This window comes from Thermothielavioides terrestris, chromosome 3 (assembly GCF_000226115.1).
Source record: "Thermothielavioides terrestris NRRL 8126 chromosome 3, complete sequence".
In the NCBI taxonomy this organism is placed as follows: domain Eukaryota; kingdom Fungi; phylum Ascomycota; class Sordariomycetes; order Sordariales; family Chaetomiaceae; genus Thermothielavioides; species Thermothielavioides terrestris.
This window is the reverse complement of record NC_016459.1, coordinates 615,392-631,461: the sequence shown is the minus strand read 5'-3', so window position 1 is coordinate 631,461 and position 16,070 is coordinate 615,392. Positions and strand designations below refer to the sequence as shown.

At 63.8% G+C, this 16,070-nt stretch overlaps 11 protein-coding genes across 11 annotated transcripts; 5 read left to right on the top strand and 6 right to left on the bottom strand.

Annotated features, from left to right (window-relative positions):
- The first annotated feature begins 1,433 nt into the window (after positions 1-1,433).
- Positions 1,434-2,659, top strand: THITE_2116461 (uncharacterized protein). The gene is made up of 2 exons (XM_003653856.1): positions 1,434-2,521; positions 2,595-2,659. The coding sequence occupies exons 1-2, from the start codon at positions 1,790-1,792 to the stop codon at positions 2,598-2,600; spliced, it is 738 nt and encodes a 245-aa protein (XP_003653904.1). The 5' UTR covers positions 1,434-1,789; the 3' UTR covers positions 2,601-2,659.
- Positions 2,660-2,718: 59 nt separating this feature from the next.
- On the bottom strand, positions 2,719-3,408 carry THITE_2144893 (uncharacterized protein; the record flags this gene model as incomplete). Its single annotated transcript, XM_003653855.1, has 1 exon — positions 2,719-3,408. The coding sequence occupies one exon, from the start codon at positions 3,406-3,408 to the stop codon at positions 2,719-2,721; it is 690 nt and encodes a 229-aa protein (XP_003653903.1).
- A 684-nt stretch (positions 3,409-4,092) lies between these two features.
- Positions 4,093-4,710, bottom strand: THITE_26612 (uncharacterized protein; the record flags this gene model as incomplete). Its single annotated transcript, XM_003653854.1, has 1 exon — positions 4,093-4,710. A coding segment is annotated over one exon (618 nt), but the record flags the coding sequence as incomplete, so codon positions are not given.
- Positions 4,711-5,086: 376 nt separating this feature from the next.
- Positions 5,087-5,866, bottom strand: THITE_53192 (uncharacterized protein; the record flags this gene model as incomplete). Its single annotated transcript, XM_003653853.1, has 1 exon — positions 5,087-5,866. The coding sequence occupies one exon, from the start codon at positions 5,864-5,866 to the stop codon at positions 5,087-5,089; it is 780 nt and encodes a 259-aa protein (XP_003653901.1).
- Positions 5,867-6,184: 318 nt separating this feature from the next.
- On the top strand, positions 6,185-7,073 carry THITE_2116460 (uncharacterized protein). Its single transcript, XM_003653852.1, has 2 exons — positions 6,185-6,788; positions 6,844-7,073. Exons 1-2 carry the CDS (start codon positions 6,326-6,328, stop codon positions 7,014-7,016), a joined length of 636 nt encoding a protein of 211 aa, XP_003653900.1. The 5' UTR covers positions 6,185-6,325; the 3' UTR covers positions 7,017-7,073.
- A 179-nt stretch (positions 7,074-7,252) lies between these two features.
- Positions 7,253-7,707, bottom strand: THITE_2116459 (uncharacterized protein). Its single transcript, XM_003653851.1, has one exon. It carries the CDS (start codon positions 7,657-7,659, stop codon positions 7,396-7,398), a length of 264 nt encoding a protein of 87 aa, XP_003653899.1. The 5' UTR covers positions 7,660-7,707; the 3' UTR covers positions 7,253-7,395.
- Positions 7,708-7,974: 267 nt separating this feature from the next.
- THITE_2049904 (uncharacterized protein) lies at positions 7,975-10,005 on the top strand (the record flags this gene model as incomplete). The annotated part of the gene is made up of 2 exons (XM_003653850.1): positions 7,975-9,503; positions 9,573-10,005. The coding sequence occupies 2 exons, from the start codon at positions 7,975-7,977 to the stop codon at positions 10,003-10,005; spliced, it is 1,962 nt and encodes a 653-aa protein (XP_003653898.1).
- Positions 10,006-10,176: 171 nt separating this feature from the next.
- On the top strand, positions 10,177-12,070 carry THITE_2116458 (uncharacterized protein). Its single transcript, XM_003653849.1, has one exon. It carries the CDS (start codon positions 10,349-10,351, stop codon positions 11,876-11,878), a length of 1,530 nt encoding a protein of 509 aa, XP_003653897.1. The 5' UTR covers positions 10,177-10,348; the 3' UTR covers positions 11,879-12,070.
- On the bottom strand, positions 12,071-13,424 carry THITE_2116456 (uncharacterized protein). Its single transcript, XM_003653848.1, has 2 exons — positions 12,962-13,424; positions 12,071-12,889 (listed from the first exon to the last, which is right to left on the bottom strand). Exons 1-2 carry the CDS (start codon positions 13,061-13,063, stop codon positions 12,263-12,265), a joined length of 729 nt encoding a protein of 242 aa, XP_003653896.1. The 5' UTR covers positions 13,064-13,424; the 3' UTR covers positions 12,071-12,262.
- On the bottom strand, positions 13,425-15,256 carry THITE_2116454 (uncharacterized protein). Its single transcript, XM_003653847.1, has 3 exons — positions 14,928-15,256; positions 14,436-14,858; positions 13,425-14,370 (listed from the first exon to the last, which is right to left on the bottom strand). The coding sequence occupies exons 1-3, from the start codon at positions 14,946-14,948 to the stop codon at positions 13,786-13,788; spliced, it is 1,029 nt and encodes a 342-aa protein (XP_003653895.1). The 5' UTR covers positions 14,949-15,256; the 3' UTR covers positions 13,425-13,785.
- A 228-nt stretch (positions 15,257-15,484) lies between these two features.
- THITE_2144886 (uncharacterized protein) lies at positions 15,485-16,014 on the top strand (the record flags this gene model as incomplete). Its single annotated transcript, XM_003653846.1, has 3 exons — positions 15,485-15,505; positions 15,584-15,802; positions 15,871-16,014. The coding sequence occupies 3 exons, from the start codon at positions 15,485-15,487 to the stop codon at positions 16,012-16,014; spliced, it is 384 nt and encodes a 127-aa protein (XP_003653894.1).
- Between the last annotated feature and the right edge of the window lie 56 nt (positions 16,015-16,070).

Below are 16,070 nucleotides of genomic sequence, written 5' to 3'. Positions count from 1 at the left end.
GATGGCTTGTGCGATCGATGCGCCAGACAGCACAGGCGAATACTGAGGTGCCTTCGAGCAATCCATCAACCCGCTGCCCGGCCTCCGGAGGCCTTCATCCCGGGTCTCCCGGGCCATGGGTTGTGTGCGCGCATCAAAGCCGGTCCGGACCTCAGTTTGAGCACCGCGCAGTTCGTGCACGGCAGGACATCACTTCAGCCTGGGAACGTGCTGTGTTATGCTATACAGCTAATTTTATCGATGGGGAACATGCCAGTGGCCCAGTGTGCCCACTGCAAAATCCCAGCCGGCACCCTTCGACGGTGGCAGGGATCGAGACTGCAACAGACACGGAGTCGGGGGCCAAACGTGACCGCCGGCAAGCGACCGAGGTTCATGCCGCCCCCATACCTAACACGACAACCGACTCGTTCGTGGTGACGACAGTGACAGCGGGCATTCAAGTACAAACCACCAAGGTGTCTTGGGGCGGTCATCAACTCCGTCTAGCCCAGCGGGGCGGAGTTCCGCATGTATTGCGCCAAGCTTCGAATGTTGTTTGTTACACGGCGGAATAAACTCCGCAGAACCCCACCCCACCGTCAGAACCTTAGATCCGGAATCTGAAACCAGAGGCGATGTGCACTGCCTGCCCGGTTCGAGGGGCGGAGCTGGCCGCTGGCGACTTCAAGGAACCACGCCGTGGTGTCGCGCTCTGTTTGCTTTCCACCCGTGGCACGCATGATCTCCACTATGGCCAACAGTTCCACTATGTACTGTACACAAGGTATAGAGTTATTTTGGGCAGGCACCAGCGCCGGGGGTTCAGCGGGCTGGCGGCGCGATTCCGCTTGTGCGAGGGGGGTATCCAATGAGAGACAGATACCGCCGGCATTCCTTTCCTGACGAGGCCGGATGTCCCGGGTTGGGCCCAACAGGTTCCTGGATAGGGACGTTGGATGGCACCTGGCGGACGAGACGGCAGGGCCCGGAAGTTGTTGGGACCTGGGTGCTAGTCGCACAGCCAATCCGCGTTTCAACGCCAGCGCGTTGGTTCACCCATTAACATGCTTCCTTGGCACGGCGTGGCTCAGCGTGTTTGTTGATGAGTCGCTCTTCGAAACTTCGGTGTCTCACAAGCAAAGGTTTTAACCTTGCAGCAGCCATTGCTGGCCCAATAACTCGCGCAAGGACAAGGATACCTCACCGCCTGGGCGTTGGGGGCCAAAGTGGTCGAGTACGAGGATGTCGTTCGAGAGGAGAGGGGAGAGGGACCGTCCAAGTCGGCGAACTGTGAACGCAGAGGCGAGTTTCATTCGGATTTAGCGTAGAGGAAAGGGACGCCGGATGGGAAGGACGGCTAGTGAGTCTTCCGGAGTGGATTGGGCAACAACAGATCCATCCGGGCACGTCACCAAGGCATGGATATCTCCATTCTCGACCCTGCACTCCTTCAGCCTTCAGCCCCATGCAAGGCACCATGTTGTTTCCACTAGTGTAATCCAGGCAGCAGCTTGCGCGGTGCAGATCCCGGGGCGTCGTGGGGATCCTGCAGGATGCAGACGCGACTGGCCGCATCGAGCAATGACATCGAAGACGGACGTTGACAAACCTCGCCCGCCGGAATGCAAGGCGTTGCGCTGCGGCCGCATGTCTCTCCTGAGTATAATTATATAACCTGTATCGACCGAGGGCCTCCAGCATGCTTCCAGGCCGCCCTGTCCCACATCCTCTGCACTTTCTCCCTACCTCTTCATCAAGCTCCAAGACTTGGAGCCTTCCTCTCACCACATAACCACCGTTCCGCAAGATGTACATGCACACCCCGGCCCTCCTCACGACCCTCACGGGCTTCGTCGCCCTGGCCGCGGCCAACCCCCTCGCCGCGGGCGCCAACCCTGTCGCGCCGCGCGTGACCCCGGCTGTGCTGCTCGAGCGCCACCACCTGCTCGCGGCGCGCGACAGCAGCACCAGCAGCACCGCCACCCCGACCACCAACACGGAGACAGCCGACCCCAAGTCGGTCGAATGCGCAAGCATCTACTCGTCCTTCGAGAACGCCGGCCCGACGCTGCCCGCGACGCTGGGATCGTGGTACAAGACGGCGCAGACGTACACGCTGCCGCCGGCGTCGGAGTACGACGACGCGGTGGTGACGGGCGTGTGCCAGGAGACCAAGACACTCACGCCGCCGGCGTCGCTGGCGTCCGCCTGGGCGAGCTACACGTCGGCCAGCCACAGCTTCAACAGCGCGCGCGCGTCCGCCGTGCACAGCGCCGCCAGCAGCTGCGGCGGCGGCTACAGCGCCCTCATCGACATCGAGGCCATCTCGGACGGCGACAGCTGCACCGCCTCCATCCGCGCGCTCGTCTCGGCCGTCCGCAGCGCCGTGGACGCCCAGACCACCGGCGCGCCGGGTAACTCGACCACGGCTCCGGCTGGCGTGAGCTCGACGACCTCCTCGGGTGGCGGGCCGAGGGAGACGGGCTATGTGGCGGCTGCTGCGGCGGTGGTTGTCGGTGTGGCGGGTGTGATGGCGGCGCTTTAAAGGGTACTCTTCAGTTGTGTCTAGGGAGGGCGGCGTGAAGTAAAAAGGAGTTGGGGAATGTACGAACCGGTAATGTTGTGATGCGTCTTCAGTTCTTTGTACTGTGTTTTGCCCGCATCAATCAACAAGAGGTTTTGGGCCTTGTCGGCTTCGCTGCAGGTGGGCTTCATCCGGGCTGCAGAGCGACCTGTTCAAGTGAAGTAGATATGCGGCGTCCACAACAAGATGCCCTTGGCCAAGAAATCCGGATCAGCCCTCGGGTCCTCCCTGCCGGCAAGCACCTCGCCGTCGTGGGTCGGCACGACCAGCAGCTCTTCCAAGGGCGGCACCTTCTCCACCCACTCGGGCACCCGCTCGTACTTGCGCAGGTGGTCGGGCCGGCGGCGCAGCTCCTCGGCCTCGTCGGGCGTGATCAGCGACGGCATGCTGCGGTCCAGGCCCAGCTTCACGCGCGCGTTGAAGGCGCGCACCATAAGGTAGGTGCAGCCGGCGAGGAAGGCGTAGCGCTCCGGGTCCGGGTCCTGCGGGTCCGGGATGTCGCGGACGGGCCAGTCCCGCCGCCGCCAGAAGGCCTCGAGGCTGTTGCGGTAGTTGGTGACGCTGTCGAGCACGACGAACTCGTAGAAGCGGTACAGGCCGTACAGCGGCTTGTCCTCGTACTCGCCCTGCGGCGCGCCGTACTTGCGGGCGGCGATCCTGTCAAACTGGGCGGCCGGGTTCTGGAGGAGGTCGCGCGGGGGCAAGGGCGGAAATGTCGGGTAGTCGTTCGGGTTCGGGCGTGGTCCGTCGGGGTCCTCCTGTGCGGTTCTTGGTTTTTCCCTGGCGGCTCGCCCGAATATTCCGCGCAATTTGGACCACGGCGAAATGCCTTTGGCCGACATGATGGGCATTTTCGGCGTACTGGAAATGAGCGTGGTCCCGGATGAGGTTGCTACAAGAGGTGCGTGTAGGCGAGTTAAGGTATGTATGGTGGCCAGTGACGAGGTCGAGGGTCTCAGTTGGAAGACAAAGACGCAGAACTGTTCATGTGAAAATTACGAAATACTCCGCGCTGCAAATAAAGCAGGTAAGGTAATTACCAAGTTATGGATGAGCAAACCTAGGAAAATGAAATATCCGTGGTCTCATTGGCCAGCAAGCAAACTAGTTACTCCCCAAGAAGATCTAATATACATACTACACAACGGCCCTCAATTTTGCCATAAGGCGATGGTCATTTAAGCTGCAAAACAGGGGTCTCCCTTAACTAATTGTTATTACTATCCACCTTCTATGTCTGTTAACAAATAACAGCTGCAGGGTACATTGCTGTTAAGATATTTTTACTGCTTTTGATTGGTCTAGCTCTACCCCATCATTTTCCAATTGTTGTTTTCTCTTCCCAATTGATTTGTTTTTCCTCTTTTTCTCTACGCGCCTACATCGTGGGCCACGCCACCACATCGTGGGCCACGCCGCCGTATCGTGGGCCACGCCGCCGCATAGTCGAACTGGGCCGGCCGTACGCAGGTGCCTAGGCACCTAGGCCAGCCGTAGGCAGGTGGGCACCGGGGGCATACCGCGGGCACCAGGGCCACAACGCGGGCACCGGGGGCATACCGCGGGCACCAGGGCCACAACGCGGGCACCGGGGCCATACTGCGGGCACCGGGGGCATACCGCGGGCACCAGGGCCACAACGCGGGCACCGGGGCCATACTGTGGGCACCGGGGGCATACCGTGGGCACCAGGGCCACAACGCGGGCACCGGGGCCATACTGCGGGCACCGGGGGCATACCGCGGGCACCAGGGCCACAACGCGGGCACCGGGGCCATACTGCGGGCACCGGGGGCACAACGCAGGCACCGGGGGCACAACGCGGGCACCGGGGGCATACTGTAGGCACCGGGGCCATACTGCGGGCACCGGGGGCACAACGCAGGCACCGGGGGCACAACGCGGGCACCGGGGCCATACTGTGGGCACCAGGCTATACTGCGAGCACCGGGGGCACAACGCGGGCACCGGGGCCATACTGCGGGCACCGGGGGCATACTGTGGGCACCGGGGCTATACTGCGGGCACCGGGGGCATACTGTAGGCACCGGGGGCACAACGCGGGCACCAGGGGCACAACGCGGGCACCGGGGGCATACCGCGGGCACCAGGGCCACAACGTGGGCACCCGGGCCACAACGCGGGCACCGGGGGCATACTGTGGGCACCGGGGGTATAACACAGGCACAACATAGGCAGGTAGGCAACTGTGGGAGCCGTAGGCCGGGAGGCAAGCCGTGGGCCAGGAGTACGTCGGTAATGCAGGTAGCCAGTAGTAACAGTAAGCAAGTCATGTGATATAAAAATGCAGATAAAAATTCCACGAGCCCGCGAAGCGGGCTCCAAACCCCTAGTAACTGTAAACTAGGAGTTAATCCGTCGTCGAATCACGCCAGCTTTTATGCCGTGTAATGAACGAAACAACGGGCCAAGTTTCAAAAAGCAAGCTATAAACTGTCTTAGTTACAGTTAGGAACCATCAACGCAAACGTCACAGCCACCAAGCAAAGAGGTGATTAATTAATCATAGGTAAACGCATGCCGTCCATAGCGCCGAACATACTCGGGATCCACGCGATTCCTCAGGAGATCGTCTGTGATCTCATGATGCCAACGACGGGCCCAGTCGAAGACGGTTGCAATTGGGACGGGCTGGTTGCCGTGGGCTCGAATGTACTCGTGGATGTAGGTGACCGCGTCTGCCAGGTCGTAAGAACGCGCGTGGGCTCCGCCGAGGAGGATGCGACTGAGCTTGGCAGTGAAGGCGTACGCCCACGGGGCGGCGAGAATGGTCAGCCCCCGTCCGTGATAGACCTGGACGTTCTGCTCCCGGGCCATCTGTGTCAGCTCGTCGTGCATCCGGCCCGGCATCCACAGCTGCGTCTCCGTGTTGAGCCAGTCGGTGCCAAGCTCTGGAATGTGCTGCTGCGCGTCGTGCATGGCTGCGTCGAGCAAGATGCGCGACTCATTGCCGAAGTCGGACCCAAAGACGTCGACGTCGTGCGTGGTCGCCCTGGAACGCAGGTACAGGGTGTTCACCGCTCCGCCGACGGCAATGACGCTGAGATGGCGGTTCCGGCGCTCCATGAACTGCGACACGTGATCGAGGGCGGCGCGCAGTACTCCCTGATCGATGTCCCGGGTGACCTGCTGGATAGGCACCCCTTGCGGGTCGTTCCGGTTCCGCGGGATCTGGATGGTCACGTCCTGGGGAGCACCGATCTGGACATCACTGCGGCCATCTCGAGGACGCCTGGCCTCCGGCTGGCAGTCTGAGCAGCAGCAGCAAAGTTGACCCATGTTATGTTTCGTAGAGTGCTTGCTCGGGTGAGGGATGGATCAGGGAGCCAGGGCAAGGCCGAGACATGTCCCGACCATAATCCACAGCACGGTGTTCAAAAGAACAGAGATATCGCGATCTGGACACACAGCCATGATGCATTCAATTGTGGCGTTGATCTTAACTGAAGCACCGCACTCGCATGGAACCGAAGGGACGGCATATGCAATACAGGCGTCAGTTTTCCGCAATCTTCGTGTGAATGAAAGAGTGATGCAGGTCATCATGGACAATTCAAGCTCTGATTGGATAGCCGGGTTAGAGCTAACCGTTAACCGCTCCGTCCGATGGTCCGCATCATAATCATGCCCCGAAAAAGGCCTCGAAAGCGCTGGGCGGAGGGGGTGACCGTTGGCTGGCGACATCCTCGCGGGCGCAATACGAGGATTTTGAGTTAGCATTGGGTGCTTCCTGCATGAATGCCACACCCCATCACAAGCATTAAAACGCGCGGTCAGCGGAAACGTCGGCTGGCGGGGGCGATCCTGGCGCGACACTGCGTGAAGCCTTGCGCAACGGCGCCGCCAGACCCCGTCCGCGTGGTCTGCGTCTCCGACACGCATAACAAGCAACCTGTGCTGCCGCCGGGAGACATCCTCATTCATGCCGGAGACCTGACCAAGAACGGCTCCTTCGACGAGGTGCAGGCCGGCGTCACCTGGCTCTCGTCGCAGCCCCACCGGTTCAAGATCCTCGTCGCCGGCAATCACGACGTCCTGCTGGACGAAACCTTTCTCGAGCGATACCCGGAGCGCCGCTACGGACAGTCCAAGACAAAGAAGGACTTGGACTGGGGCGACGTGATCTATCTCGAAGACTCCACCATCACACTCGACGTCCCCGTCCAACCCTCACCACCCGCGCAAGCCGAACCGCCCACAGGTACGACGGGGCCCACCACCACCGCCACCACCAGAAAAGTAACCATCTTCGGCAGCCCCTGGACGCCGCAATACGGCATCTCGGCCTTCCAGTACCCGCCGACCAAGGGCGCCGAGCACTGGCGCGCCGGCCTCGCCAACCTCTTCCCCATCAACACCAAAACCAAAAAAACCAGAACCAACCGCGACGAACCCGAACACCACCGGGCAGCCCCGACTCTGGTGGTAGTCACGCACGGCCCGCCGCGGTTCTACCTCGACCGGCGCGACGCGCTGCACGCGGCGGGCTGCCCGCACCTGCTGGCGGCGCTGGCGCGCCTGCGGCCGCGCCTGCACGTGTTCGGGCACATCCACGCCGCGCGCGGGCGGGCCGACGTCGTGCTCGACGGCGCGCGGCGCGCGCACGACGACGTGCTGGTCGGTTGGGCGGGCGGCGGGGGCGGGTGGGCTGCGCTGGCGAGGCTGGCGGTGCTGGTTGCGTGGGCGCGGGTCAGGCGGGTGCTGGCGCTGCTTCCGGAGGAGAGGACGACGACGTTTGTGAATGCGGCTGTTGTTGGGGGAAGGGAGAATGAGTTGAGGCATGAGGCTGTTGTGGTCGAGATATGATGCTACTTGGTGATGGACTGGGAGCGTTGCATGTCTTGGCCCTTGGTGTCGGGATTAATTGAGCAGTGTCTTGGTGGTTTCATCTCTCCGGCGGTTGAAACTCTCCTAGGGAGGCGCTGGATGGGCCGATCAAGGTATGTTGGTCGCTCTTTACCTCCTCGCCTTTGCCATTCCACCACAGCATGCGGGCTTTCAATGCTCCATTGAGCTTCCTTTGAGTTCTCCAGCCTTGAAATACCTTTGTGATAGACCTCAGCCTGGAACATCACTGTCCCGCTCGCAACCCCCCCCCCCCCCCCCCCCCCCCCCGATCAATCTTGCACTCCTTCACCGAGGCCACGTGATAAGGATTCGCTTTATCAAGCGCTAACAGTCGAGCTAACCCTAACCCTGCATCGCGCTCTCATGCTGTTCCGCCCAGCTGAATCTGGAACAGGACTTCAAACCGGCCTCTTGGCACTGGCAAACGAAAGCCTCTGGCATCGATGGACGCCAGGAGAAAGCTGGCAGTCCTCGCGCCCGCACCTCCCGCGCACGCTGCTGCAGGTAATGTCGGCGACCACAACAACGGCGCCGCGCGTATGGCATTCAGCTGCCAAACATGTGCGCGGCGCAAGGTGAAGTGCGACAAGGCGGCGCCGACGTGCGCGCGCTGCCGCAAGAGCAACGCCGGGTGCGTCTATGAGGCCCCCAGGCCGCGGAAGCGGAGACTGAGCAGCGACGACGCGCTCGACCGCCTGGCCCGCTACGAGCGGGTCTTGCGCCGGCACGGCCTTCTAGAGGAGGCCCACGCCGACACGGTCCCCACAGAAGAGCCGGTCTCTCTGCTCTGGGACGAGCCGGAAACGCCGGGCAACGGCGGGAAGCTCCTTTCCGCACCGGGAAAGTCGCGGTACCTTAGCAGCAAGCTATGGCAGAACCTAGAATGCGAAGAGGTGCAGGGCTTGTCCGACACCGAGACCGAGGAGGACGATCCGGCCACACCAGATCCGTTAACCGGCGCCTTCTTGGGCGGGCCGCAGCGCAGTCTGCTCCAGTACCACCCAACACACGAGCAGGCCATGGTGCTGTGGGCAACGTACGCCGAGCGGGTCGAGCCGCTCTGCAAAATCCTGCACATCCCGTCTACCGCCAGGCTGGTCGAGACGGTGTCACAGCAGCCAGCCGCGGCGTCCAAGACCGACGAGTGCCTGCTCTTCGCCATCTACTACTTCGCCGTCTTCTCCCTGACCGACGAGGAATGCGCCGCGGCGCTCGGCCGGCCCCGCAGCGTCCTACTGCCCCTCTACCAGTCCGCGGCGCGCCAGGCCCTCGTCAACGCGTCCTTCCTGAAGACGACCTCGCTCACGGTCCTCCAGTCGCTCGTGCTCCTGCTGCTCGCCTCGCAGCACTCATACAGCGCGCACACGTTCTGGATCCTCACCGGCGCGGCCGTGCGCATCGCCCTGCGCATGGGCCTGCACCGCGACGGCGAGTCCTCCGCCGGCGGCACCACCTCTTCCGCCGCCGCGGAGGCGAAGCTGTCGCCGTTCGACGTCGAGATGCGCCGCCGGCTCTTCTACCAGCTGCTCCCGCTCGACGCGCGCGCGGGGCAGGCCGCGGGCGCGGGCGTCGCGGCACTGCCGCCTGACGCGTGGGACACGCGGCCGCCGCGGAACGTGGACGACGCGCAGCTGTGGCCGGGCATGGCGGCGCCGCCGGCCGAGCAGCGGCGCGGCGCCACCGAGATGGTGTTCTGCCTGTCGCGCGCCTGGCTGGGCAGCTTCTTCGCCCGGCGGGGGGCGCGGGCGGCGGCGGCGGCGGCAGCGGCGGTGCGGCAGCCGTGGATGTTTGCGGATGTGCGCGAGGCGGATCGGGCGATTGACGAGGCCGAGGCCGGGGTCGAGGAGCGGTTCATCCGCTACTGCGACGTCGTCGACCCGCTGCATTTCCTGACCGTCTGTGTCGCCAGGGCCGGCATTGCTGCCTGCCGGCTGAGGGTGCGGCTGCCCCGGGCCAGGAGCGAGGCCGCTACCGAGGAGGAGAGGAGGGAGGCCTGGCAGCTCGCGCTGAAGATCCTGGACGCGGATGCGGCGGTGTGCTTGCACGCGGGCTTGCGGAAGTACCGATGGTATCTGCGGCACTTCTTCGTGTGGGGCACCTGGGATTCCATGATCGTCGTGCTGATCAGTCTGGCCAGGCGCCGAGACTTCCTCTCAGCTGCAGAAATTGACGCCGCGTGGGACAGGATCGAGCATCAGTACGGCAACCACGACGAGCTTGCCCAGTCTTGGCGGCCCCTATACTTGGCGCTGGGGCGTTTGGCCTTGAAGGCGTGGGATGCCAACCCGCCGACAAGGGGGAAGAGTGGCGCGCCGGAGCCAGGATTCATCGCGGCCTTGCGTTCGGCCTGCACCAGGAAGAAGCAACGCAAAGAGGGCTGGGGCCAGAACGGGGAAGATACGGACACCACGCCGGGCCTGGCCCTGGATAAAAGTATCGGCGCCACCGACTTCGACCTCAGCAGCAGCTTTGACGTAGCCGGCGTAGACTGGGTGTTCTGGCCCGAGCTTATCCAGGACGGCCACTACCCAGCGGGTCACCAAAGCGGGGATCTTTCCTTCTCGCCATGAGCCTATTTCACGTCGGCCCTCCTGAAGGCTATGGCGCCGCTGCATGAGGACAAGACCGAGGTGTTCTACTTCCGTCGGTGCGCGCTCTGATTGGCCAGGAGCTCGGGCGGCCAAGGGCCGAGCAACAACATCCAGCTCGGGGCTCTGGGCCCGAAAGGCAGGCATGTTCTTGTGGCTGCATGCTCACTTCAACGGAGCGACCCGGCAGCTGCTCCAAGCATGTCAGTGTCTTATAAAGGGACAATTATGGCCTTCCCGGCCGTAATGCTCCCACCTTGTCTTCCTTTCCCGCACCCATCCGCCTACCCCTGAGACAACCACCGGCACTGGCCATCAGTTGAACATGTCCAACGACCCGAAGCTCCGCGTCCTGGTCGTCGGCGCCTCCATCGCCGGTCCGGCCGCGGCATACTGGCTCGCCAAGGCCGGGGCGCGCGTGACGGTCATCGAACGCTTCCCGCAGCTGCGCACCAACGGCCAGAACGTCGACATCCGCGGCGTCGGCGTGACCGTCATGCGCAAGATGCCCGGCATGGAGGCGGCCGTGCGCGCCAAGCGGCCGCCCATCCACGGCCTCAGCTTCGTCGACGCCCGCGGCCGCGCCTTCGCCACCATCAAGCCGACCGGCAACCCGGACCAGCAGTCGCTCGTGTCCGAGTACGAGATCCTGCGCGGCGACCTGTCGCAGATCCTGTTCGACCTGACCAAGGCGAACGACAACATCACCTACGTCTTCGGCGAGCAGATCGCCTCCATCGAGCAGCCGGCGCCCGACACCACCAGCGGGCCGGTCACGGTGACCTTCGCCAACGGCCGCCTGCCGCCGTCGCCCTTCGACCTGATCGTCGCCTGCGACGGCTCCACCTCGCGCACGCGCGCCCTCGCCTTCGGCTGCTCCGCGCGCGAGCACATGCATCCGACGAACTGGTGGGCCGCCTACTTCTCGCTACCAACCGCCCTGCTCCCCGCCGACGCCGTCGCCGGCTCCGACCCCAACCTCGCCCGCGCCTACAACGCACCCGGCGGCCGCCTGGTCTGCATCGGCCCGGACGCCGACCCACGCACCACGCGCGCCACAATTATCGGCGTCCGCCCGCGCAGCCGCAACCTGCCAGCCGAAATCCTCGCCTTCCGCGCCGCCGCCGCGCAGGACCATTCCTCCTCCACCTCCTCCTCCCCAGACCCATCCTCACCCCCAGACTCCGCCATAAAATCCTTCATCACGCACCACCTCACCCATCCAACCCGCACCCCAACGTGGCCCCGGGGCGTGATAACAGCCCTGCTCGCGGCCCTGCCCGCATCGCCCGACTTCCACGCGACCGAGCTGAGCCAGGTCCGCCCGCCGCGCCTGTGGACCTCCTCCTCCTCCCATCACGCCGCGCGCGTCGCGCTGGTCGGCGACGCGGGCTACGCGTCCGGCGCGTCGGGCGCGGGCGCCAGTCTCGCGCTCGCCGGCGCGTACGTGCTTGCTGGCGAGATCTGCAGGGCGCTGCGCTTGCGTCGGCTGCATCCACGGCAACAACGACGTGCTGCCCGGGATAGCAGCGGGTTGGGGCTGGGTAAGGTTGCGGATGGTGAGAGCGGGGTGGAGGAGGGGGTGCTGGGCTGGGACGGCACCGGAGCATTGCTGGACGCGGCGCTGGAGCGGTACGAGGCGGTGATGATGCCGCTGGTGGCCGAGATGCGGCGGACGCCGGGGTTTGTGGGCGCCGTGCTGGCGCCGCAGAGCGCGTGGGGGCTGTGGCTGCGGAATTGGGCGTTGTGGGCGGTGTGCAGGACCGGTGTGTCAGAGGCGGTGCAGCGGTTTGCGGCGGGGGCGTTTGCCAAGCGGGAGGAGGCCGCGTTGCCTGAGTATGAGTGGGTGGAGTAGGGGGGTGAGGGGGGGAATGTGCGCCAGGCGTTGTATGATGTGTATCGAGGAGGGAAGGCGACGTTGTATGATAATTTGTCGAGAAGGGAGGTGGACATGAAAGACGTGGGCATTGTACAACGCGTTCATGATATCATAAACCCAGCTCCTATCTTGCTAATAGTCGTCGAGCTCAACTGTAAGTTCATCAGAGAGCATGCCTTCATCCGTGTCCCATGCGATGACTGCTACGCTCTGATCATCGGCTCATTTAATCATCGCATGTACCGCCTACCCCGAAGTACCACTCTGTTTCCTACCACCCATGCTGGAATTCATGAAAATGATCACCTTCAACAAGACAAGGCACATCCATTCTGCGCAATGCCACCGCACCTCCCACCCCTACTCCTTCGGCGGATCCGTCAACGGCACATACCGCACACCAAACAGCTTCCTCCTGCTGACCACACCCTTCTCATCCTTGTCGACGCACCAGACATGCTGGCCCCACCCGCTCTCGTCGTCGTCGACGGGGATGAACATGCGCCCGGGCGCGTTGAGCTGCTCGAGCAGGGCATCATGCACCTCGGCGGCGCTGGCGCCGACGTGGATGGCGTCCCACTTCTTGTGCTCCTCGCCGGGCTCGAGCCAGCCTTTCCGCCCGTCGCCGACGCGGAACCGCACCCGCCCGGCGTCCAGCAGCTCGCGCCCGCGCGCCGTCTTGCGCATGTTGCGCTCGCCCAGGTCGCGCAGCGGCGCGATGTGCTCGAGGCCGACGACCACGGCACCTGAATCGGCGCCGCTGCCGGCGCAGGCCAGCTCCGCCAGCACGTGCGTCAGGTAGCCCGACCCGGAGCCGATGTCGAGCACGCGCGGGGCCGGGCGCGCCGGCGGCGCCGGCGTGACGAAGGGCAGCAGGTGCTCGGCGGCCGAGGCGTGCATGTGCGGCGCCGAGATGGTCGCCGCGTGGCCGATCGGCTGGGGCGAGTCTTCGTAGGGGAACGTGGGCGCGTAGTGCGCGCGGTCGACCTGCCGGGTGGGCATTCGTTAGTTACTGGTTTGAGTTTTGCATTTGCGTGAGGTGCGATGGTGGCTGCGTGCCTTGAGAAAGGCCTCCTTCACCTGTTGGTGGGTGATCAGCTGGTTGCGCCAGAGGTTCTCGACCAGGTCGCGGTTGGACCCGCCCGAGCTGCGCCAGGCCATGTCGATGATGCTGCTAAGACGGTGCCGGTCGTGGTGAGACGGGGTCGTGTGGAAGGAGACGAGCCCGGGTTTGGGCACGCCGCAGGCCCGGAAGAGCGGGAGGGCGCCCAGAATCAGCAGAACAAGCAGCTTCTTCCCGTTCGCCAGTGTTGAAGGGCTCTGGCGAGGGACCTACAGTACGTCGGTGCAAGCTGCTGATAGCACGGAGGGGCGGCGGTGGTGGACCGAGTGGACCGACGTTGGAGTTGGCACTCGATAAAGCTCCCTGTAAGACGTGAGCCGGCGGACGAAGCAGTAACAGCTGATGGTCCTGTCTTGATTGGCGCGACAACCGCGAGTTGCGGGTTCTTTGTGATGGCGGGTTGACGTTGCCTGTGATGTAATGGCTGGCCATTGAAACGTCAGGCTTGGGCGCGACTGCCCCGCTCCTGGCCCGGCTCATCGGGTCGCGGCATTATGTAAGGGAACAGAGCAGAGAATCCCAATGGAAGGTAGGACGGAAGTACAGTGATAGCTGTTTGCCGAGGGCAGCGCAGCGCGGAATGCCAGACACCTTGCCGACAGAGTCTTTACATTCGAATATGGGATATATAACCTGCTGCGGAGTCGCGATGAGAACAACATAATCACAGGCTTGTCACCAGTTCCAGAGCCATCCATGCATTGCACCGAAACGCCGCCGCGAAAACTTCCGCGCTCTCAAATCCCGCCCAAACATCTGTCTACACCGCCGTCTCGGGCGACTCTCCGGCCGCAACAACCGGGATGCCCAGCCCGCGGTCCGGGCTCTGCAGCACGAGCTGCTCGTGCCTGCGCACCTTCAGGTAGTCGCTGACCGCCCGAATCAGGATGAACCAGCCGACAATCATCAGGATGTACGCCGCCCAGTCGCTGCCCGTGATATCGTTGCTGCCGCCGCCTGACTTGTTGACGTCGTTCGGATCGAAGTTGTGCGCGTTCGGATCGGCCGGGTTCGTGTACCCGTCGCCCTCCATGTGCGAGTGTGGGTTGCCGCCGCCGCCGGGCCCGGACGGCGTGCTCTTCATGTAGAAGCCGTACTGGATCAGCGTGATGCCGAGGCCGGCGCGCGAGCCGTTCTTGGCCGCGTGCGTCGAGTGCAGGAGGTAGGTCAGCAGGAAGCCGACCAGCTGGAAGGCCATCGAAATCATGGCGTTCCAGACGAAGCCGAAGAACGAGCCCACGGGCAGGCCGTCGATGTAGACGTCGTCGGGGCCGCCGAGGCCGGGGGCGAGGATCGTCGTTTCCCAGTACGGCGGGGCCTGGTCGGCTGCGGCTTGTTCGTAGGACTGAGAGAGGGCAAGGGGTTAGCAAAGAAAGATTACCAAGGACGCGGAGGCAACGCTGCACCTACCGGAGGCAGCTCCTCCTTCTCTCCGTCTCCCCGATCCGGCTTCGCCGACAAATTGGAGAAAACGCCATCCGACTGTATGCCGCTGCCGTAGACGCGGGACGTCGTCGGCGCACCCCCTACCGGCCGTTGCGGTTGCGCTGGCCGCGCTGCAGACTGTGTCGTGGCTGCTCCGGCCTGCGTGGCTCCGTTAACCGACGGCGCCGCGCTGCCGCGCACGAGCCGCTGCCTGTCGTCGGCCTCATCGTCGCTGTCGTCGCCGTCGGCGTCAAAGGCGTCGGCCAGGTCCGGGTTGACCGCGGTCTGCCGTTCTCTCGACGAGGCTCGCGAGTGGAACGATGGGGGTGGTGAGTTGGGGATCGGATACGTCGGCCTTGGCAGGGGCGCCGCTGGTGTCTCGGGCTCGTCCACGTCGTGGGAATTCACCTGCAAGCCGTCAGACCCGAAGGAACGCCATCAAGAACATCCCTCCCGGGATGCGGGAGATAATCGTACCCGCTCGTAGCGGCCCGACATGGTGGGCGCGCGGGACTGCGTTCAACAGTGGTGCGCAGTTAGGAGCGTGGTCGGTCGGTGGTTTCCGGGGGGCGATCGGCGGTAAGGGACAGGCTGCTGCAACGGAATCTCGCAACAAAGCGGAATATCTAAAACTCGAGGGGGACAACAAGGAAATGAAAAAGAGAGGGCAAGGAGTCAAAGTGGAGGAAACGTCTAACGTGTAGGAAATGGCCGATGAGTGAACGCACCGCTTTGTCACGGAGCGGGAATTTGAGGGGGCGAGCCTGGCCGATGATGCCGCAGCCAGCAGGACCGCCTGACTAACGGAAGACTTGAGGGATTGTGTTGCGCCAAGACCAAGCGGCTGCCACAAAGAGAAGGGATCCACCAACTCCCGAATTCGCATTGATGACGGAACTGACCCAACGGACTGCAACGCCAATGGACCCACTTTTCCTTTCCCCATGAAGCTCCGGCTCCTGGGAAAGACTCCTCGAAATCCAATTCAGTCCGGTGGAAGGTTCGGGAGCCAGCGAGCCAAGCCCAGCACAACCATGTCCGGCGCAGCCACAAGTGTACGCTCTTTCCCCCCTCCTCAATCCCTGCCGAGCATAACAAGACTGACTTTCTCGTTCCCCTTTCCCATCTTCCAGGTCGCAGCGAACCACTTCCGCGGCGCGCTGTCGCGCTGGCCGAAAGCCGTCCTGCGGCCCGAGTTACAGCTGCGCGACGTGCTCGCCCGGCGGCTGGAGCAGGGCCGCCCCCTGGCGCCGGCCACCGCCCGCCGGGGCGCAGCGGCGACGCAGGAGCAGGCCGATCTCCGGCAGGCCAACGCGCTGTGCTCGCTGCTGGAGAACCGGTACCAGAACAAGGTGGGTGCTGTTTGCGGCCGAGAAGAGGGTGTTTGGCAGAGGCTGACGGCTGGGTTGGCTCCGGACAGTACCGCGCTCCGCCGAGCATCTTCGAGCCCAAGAGCAACCCGACGTACTACAAGGATCTGCTGAAGGAGCTGGAGGAGGCGCCGCATCGATCGTGGTTGGGGAGGATAGCCAAGAGGCTCGGCGGCATGATTCGGTTTTCCTGAGGGCGGCGAGGATCGGGAAGCAGTATGCTGTACTGTACCATCCATGGATATTTGCA

Bases quoted from the DNA above. Each gene is read 5' to 3' on its own strand.
- THITE_2116461 (XM_003653856.1), top strand. From the start codon at position 1,790: ATGTACATGCACACCCCGGCCCTCCTCACGACCCTCACGGGCTTCGTC.
- THITE_2116460 (XM_003653852.1), top strand. From the start codon at position 6,326: ATGCCACACCCCATCACAAGCATTAAAACGCGCGGTCAGCGGAAACGT. The intron at 6,789-6,843 runs GTACGACGGGGC...CATCTTCGGCAG, and splicing joins GCAAGCCGAACCGCCCACAG to CCCCTGGACGCCGCAATACG.
- THITE_2116459 (XM_003653851.1), bottom strand. From the start codon at position 7,659: ATGTTCCAGGCTGAGGTCTATCACAAAGGTATTTCAAGGCTGGAGAAC.
- THITE_2116458 (XM_003653849.1), top strand. From the start codon at position 10,349: ATGTCCAACGACCCGAAGCTCCGCGTCCTGGTCGTCGGCGCCTCCATC.
- THITE_2116456 (XM_003653848.1), bottom strand. From the start codon at position 13,063: ATGGCCTGGCGCAGCTCGGGCGGGTCCAACCGCGACCTGGTCGAGAAC. The intron at 12,890-12,961 runs GCACGCAGCCAC...CCCACCCGGCAG, and splicing joins TGAAGGAGGCCTTTCTCAAG to GTCGACCGCGCGCACTACGC.
- THITE_2116454 (XM_003653847.1), bottom strand. From the start codon at position 14,948: ATGTCGGGCCGCTACGAGCGG. The intron at 14,859-14,927 runs GTACGATTATCT...GACGGCTTGCAG, and splicing joins TGTCGGGCCGCTACGAGCGG to GTGAATTCCCACGACGTGGA. The intron at 14,371-14,435 runs GTAGGTGCAGCG...GCCCTCTCTCAG, and splicing joins AGAAGGAGGAGCTGCCTCCG to TCCTACGAACAAGCCGCAGC.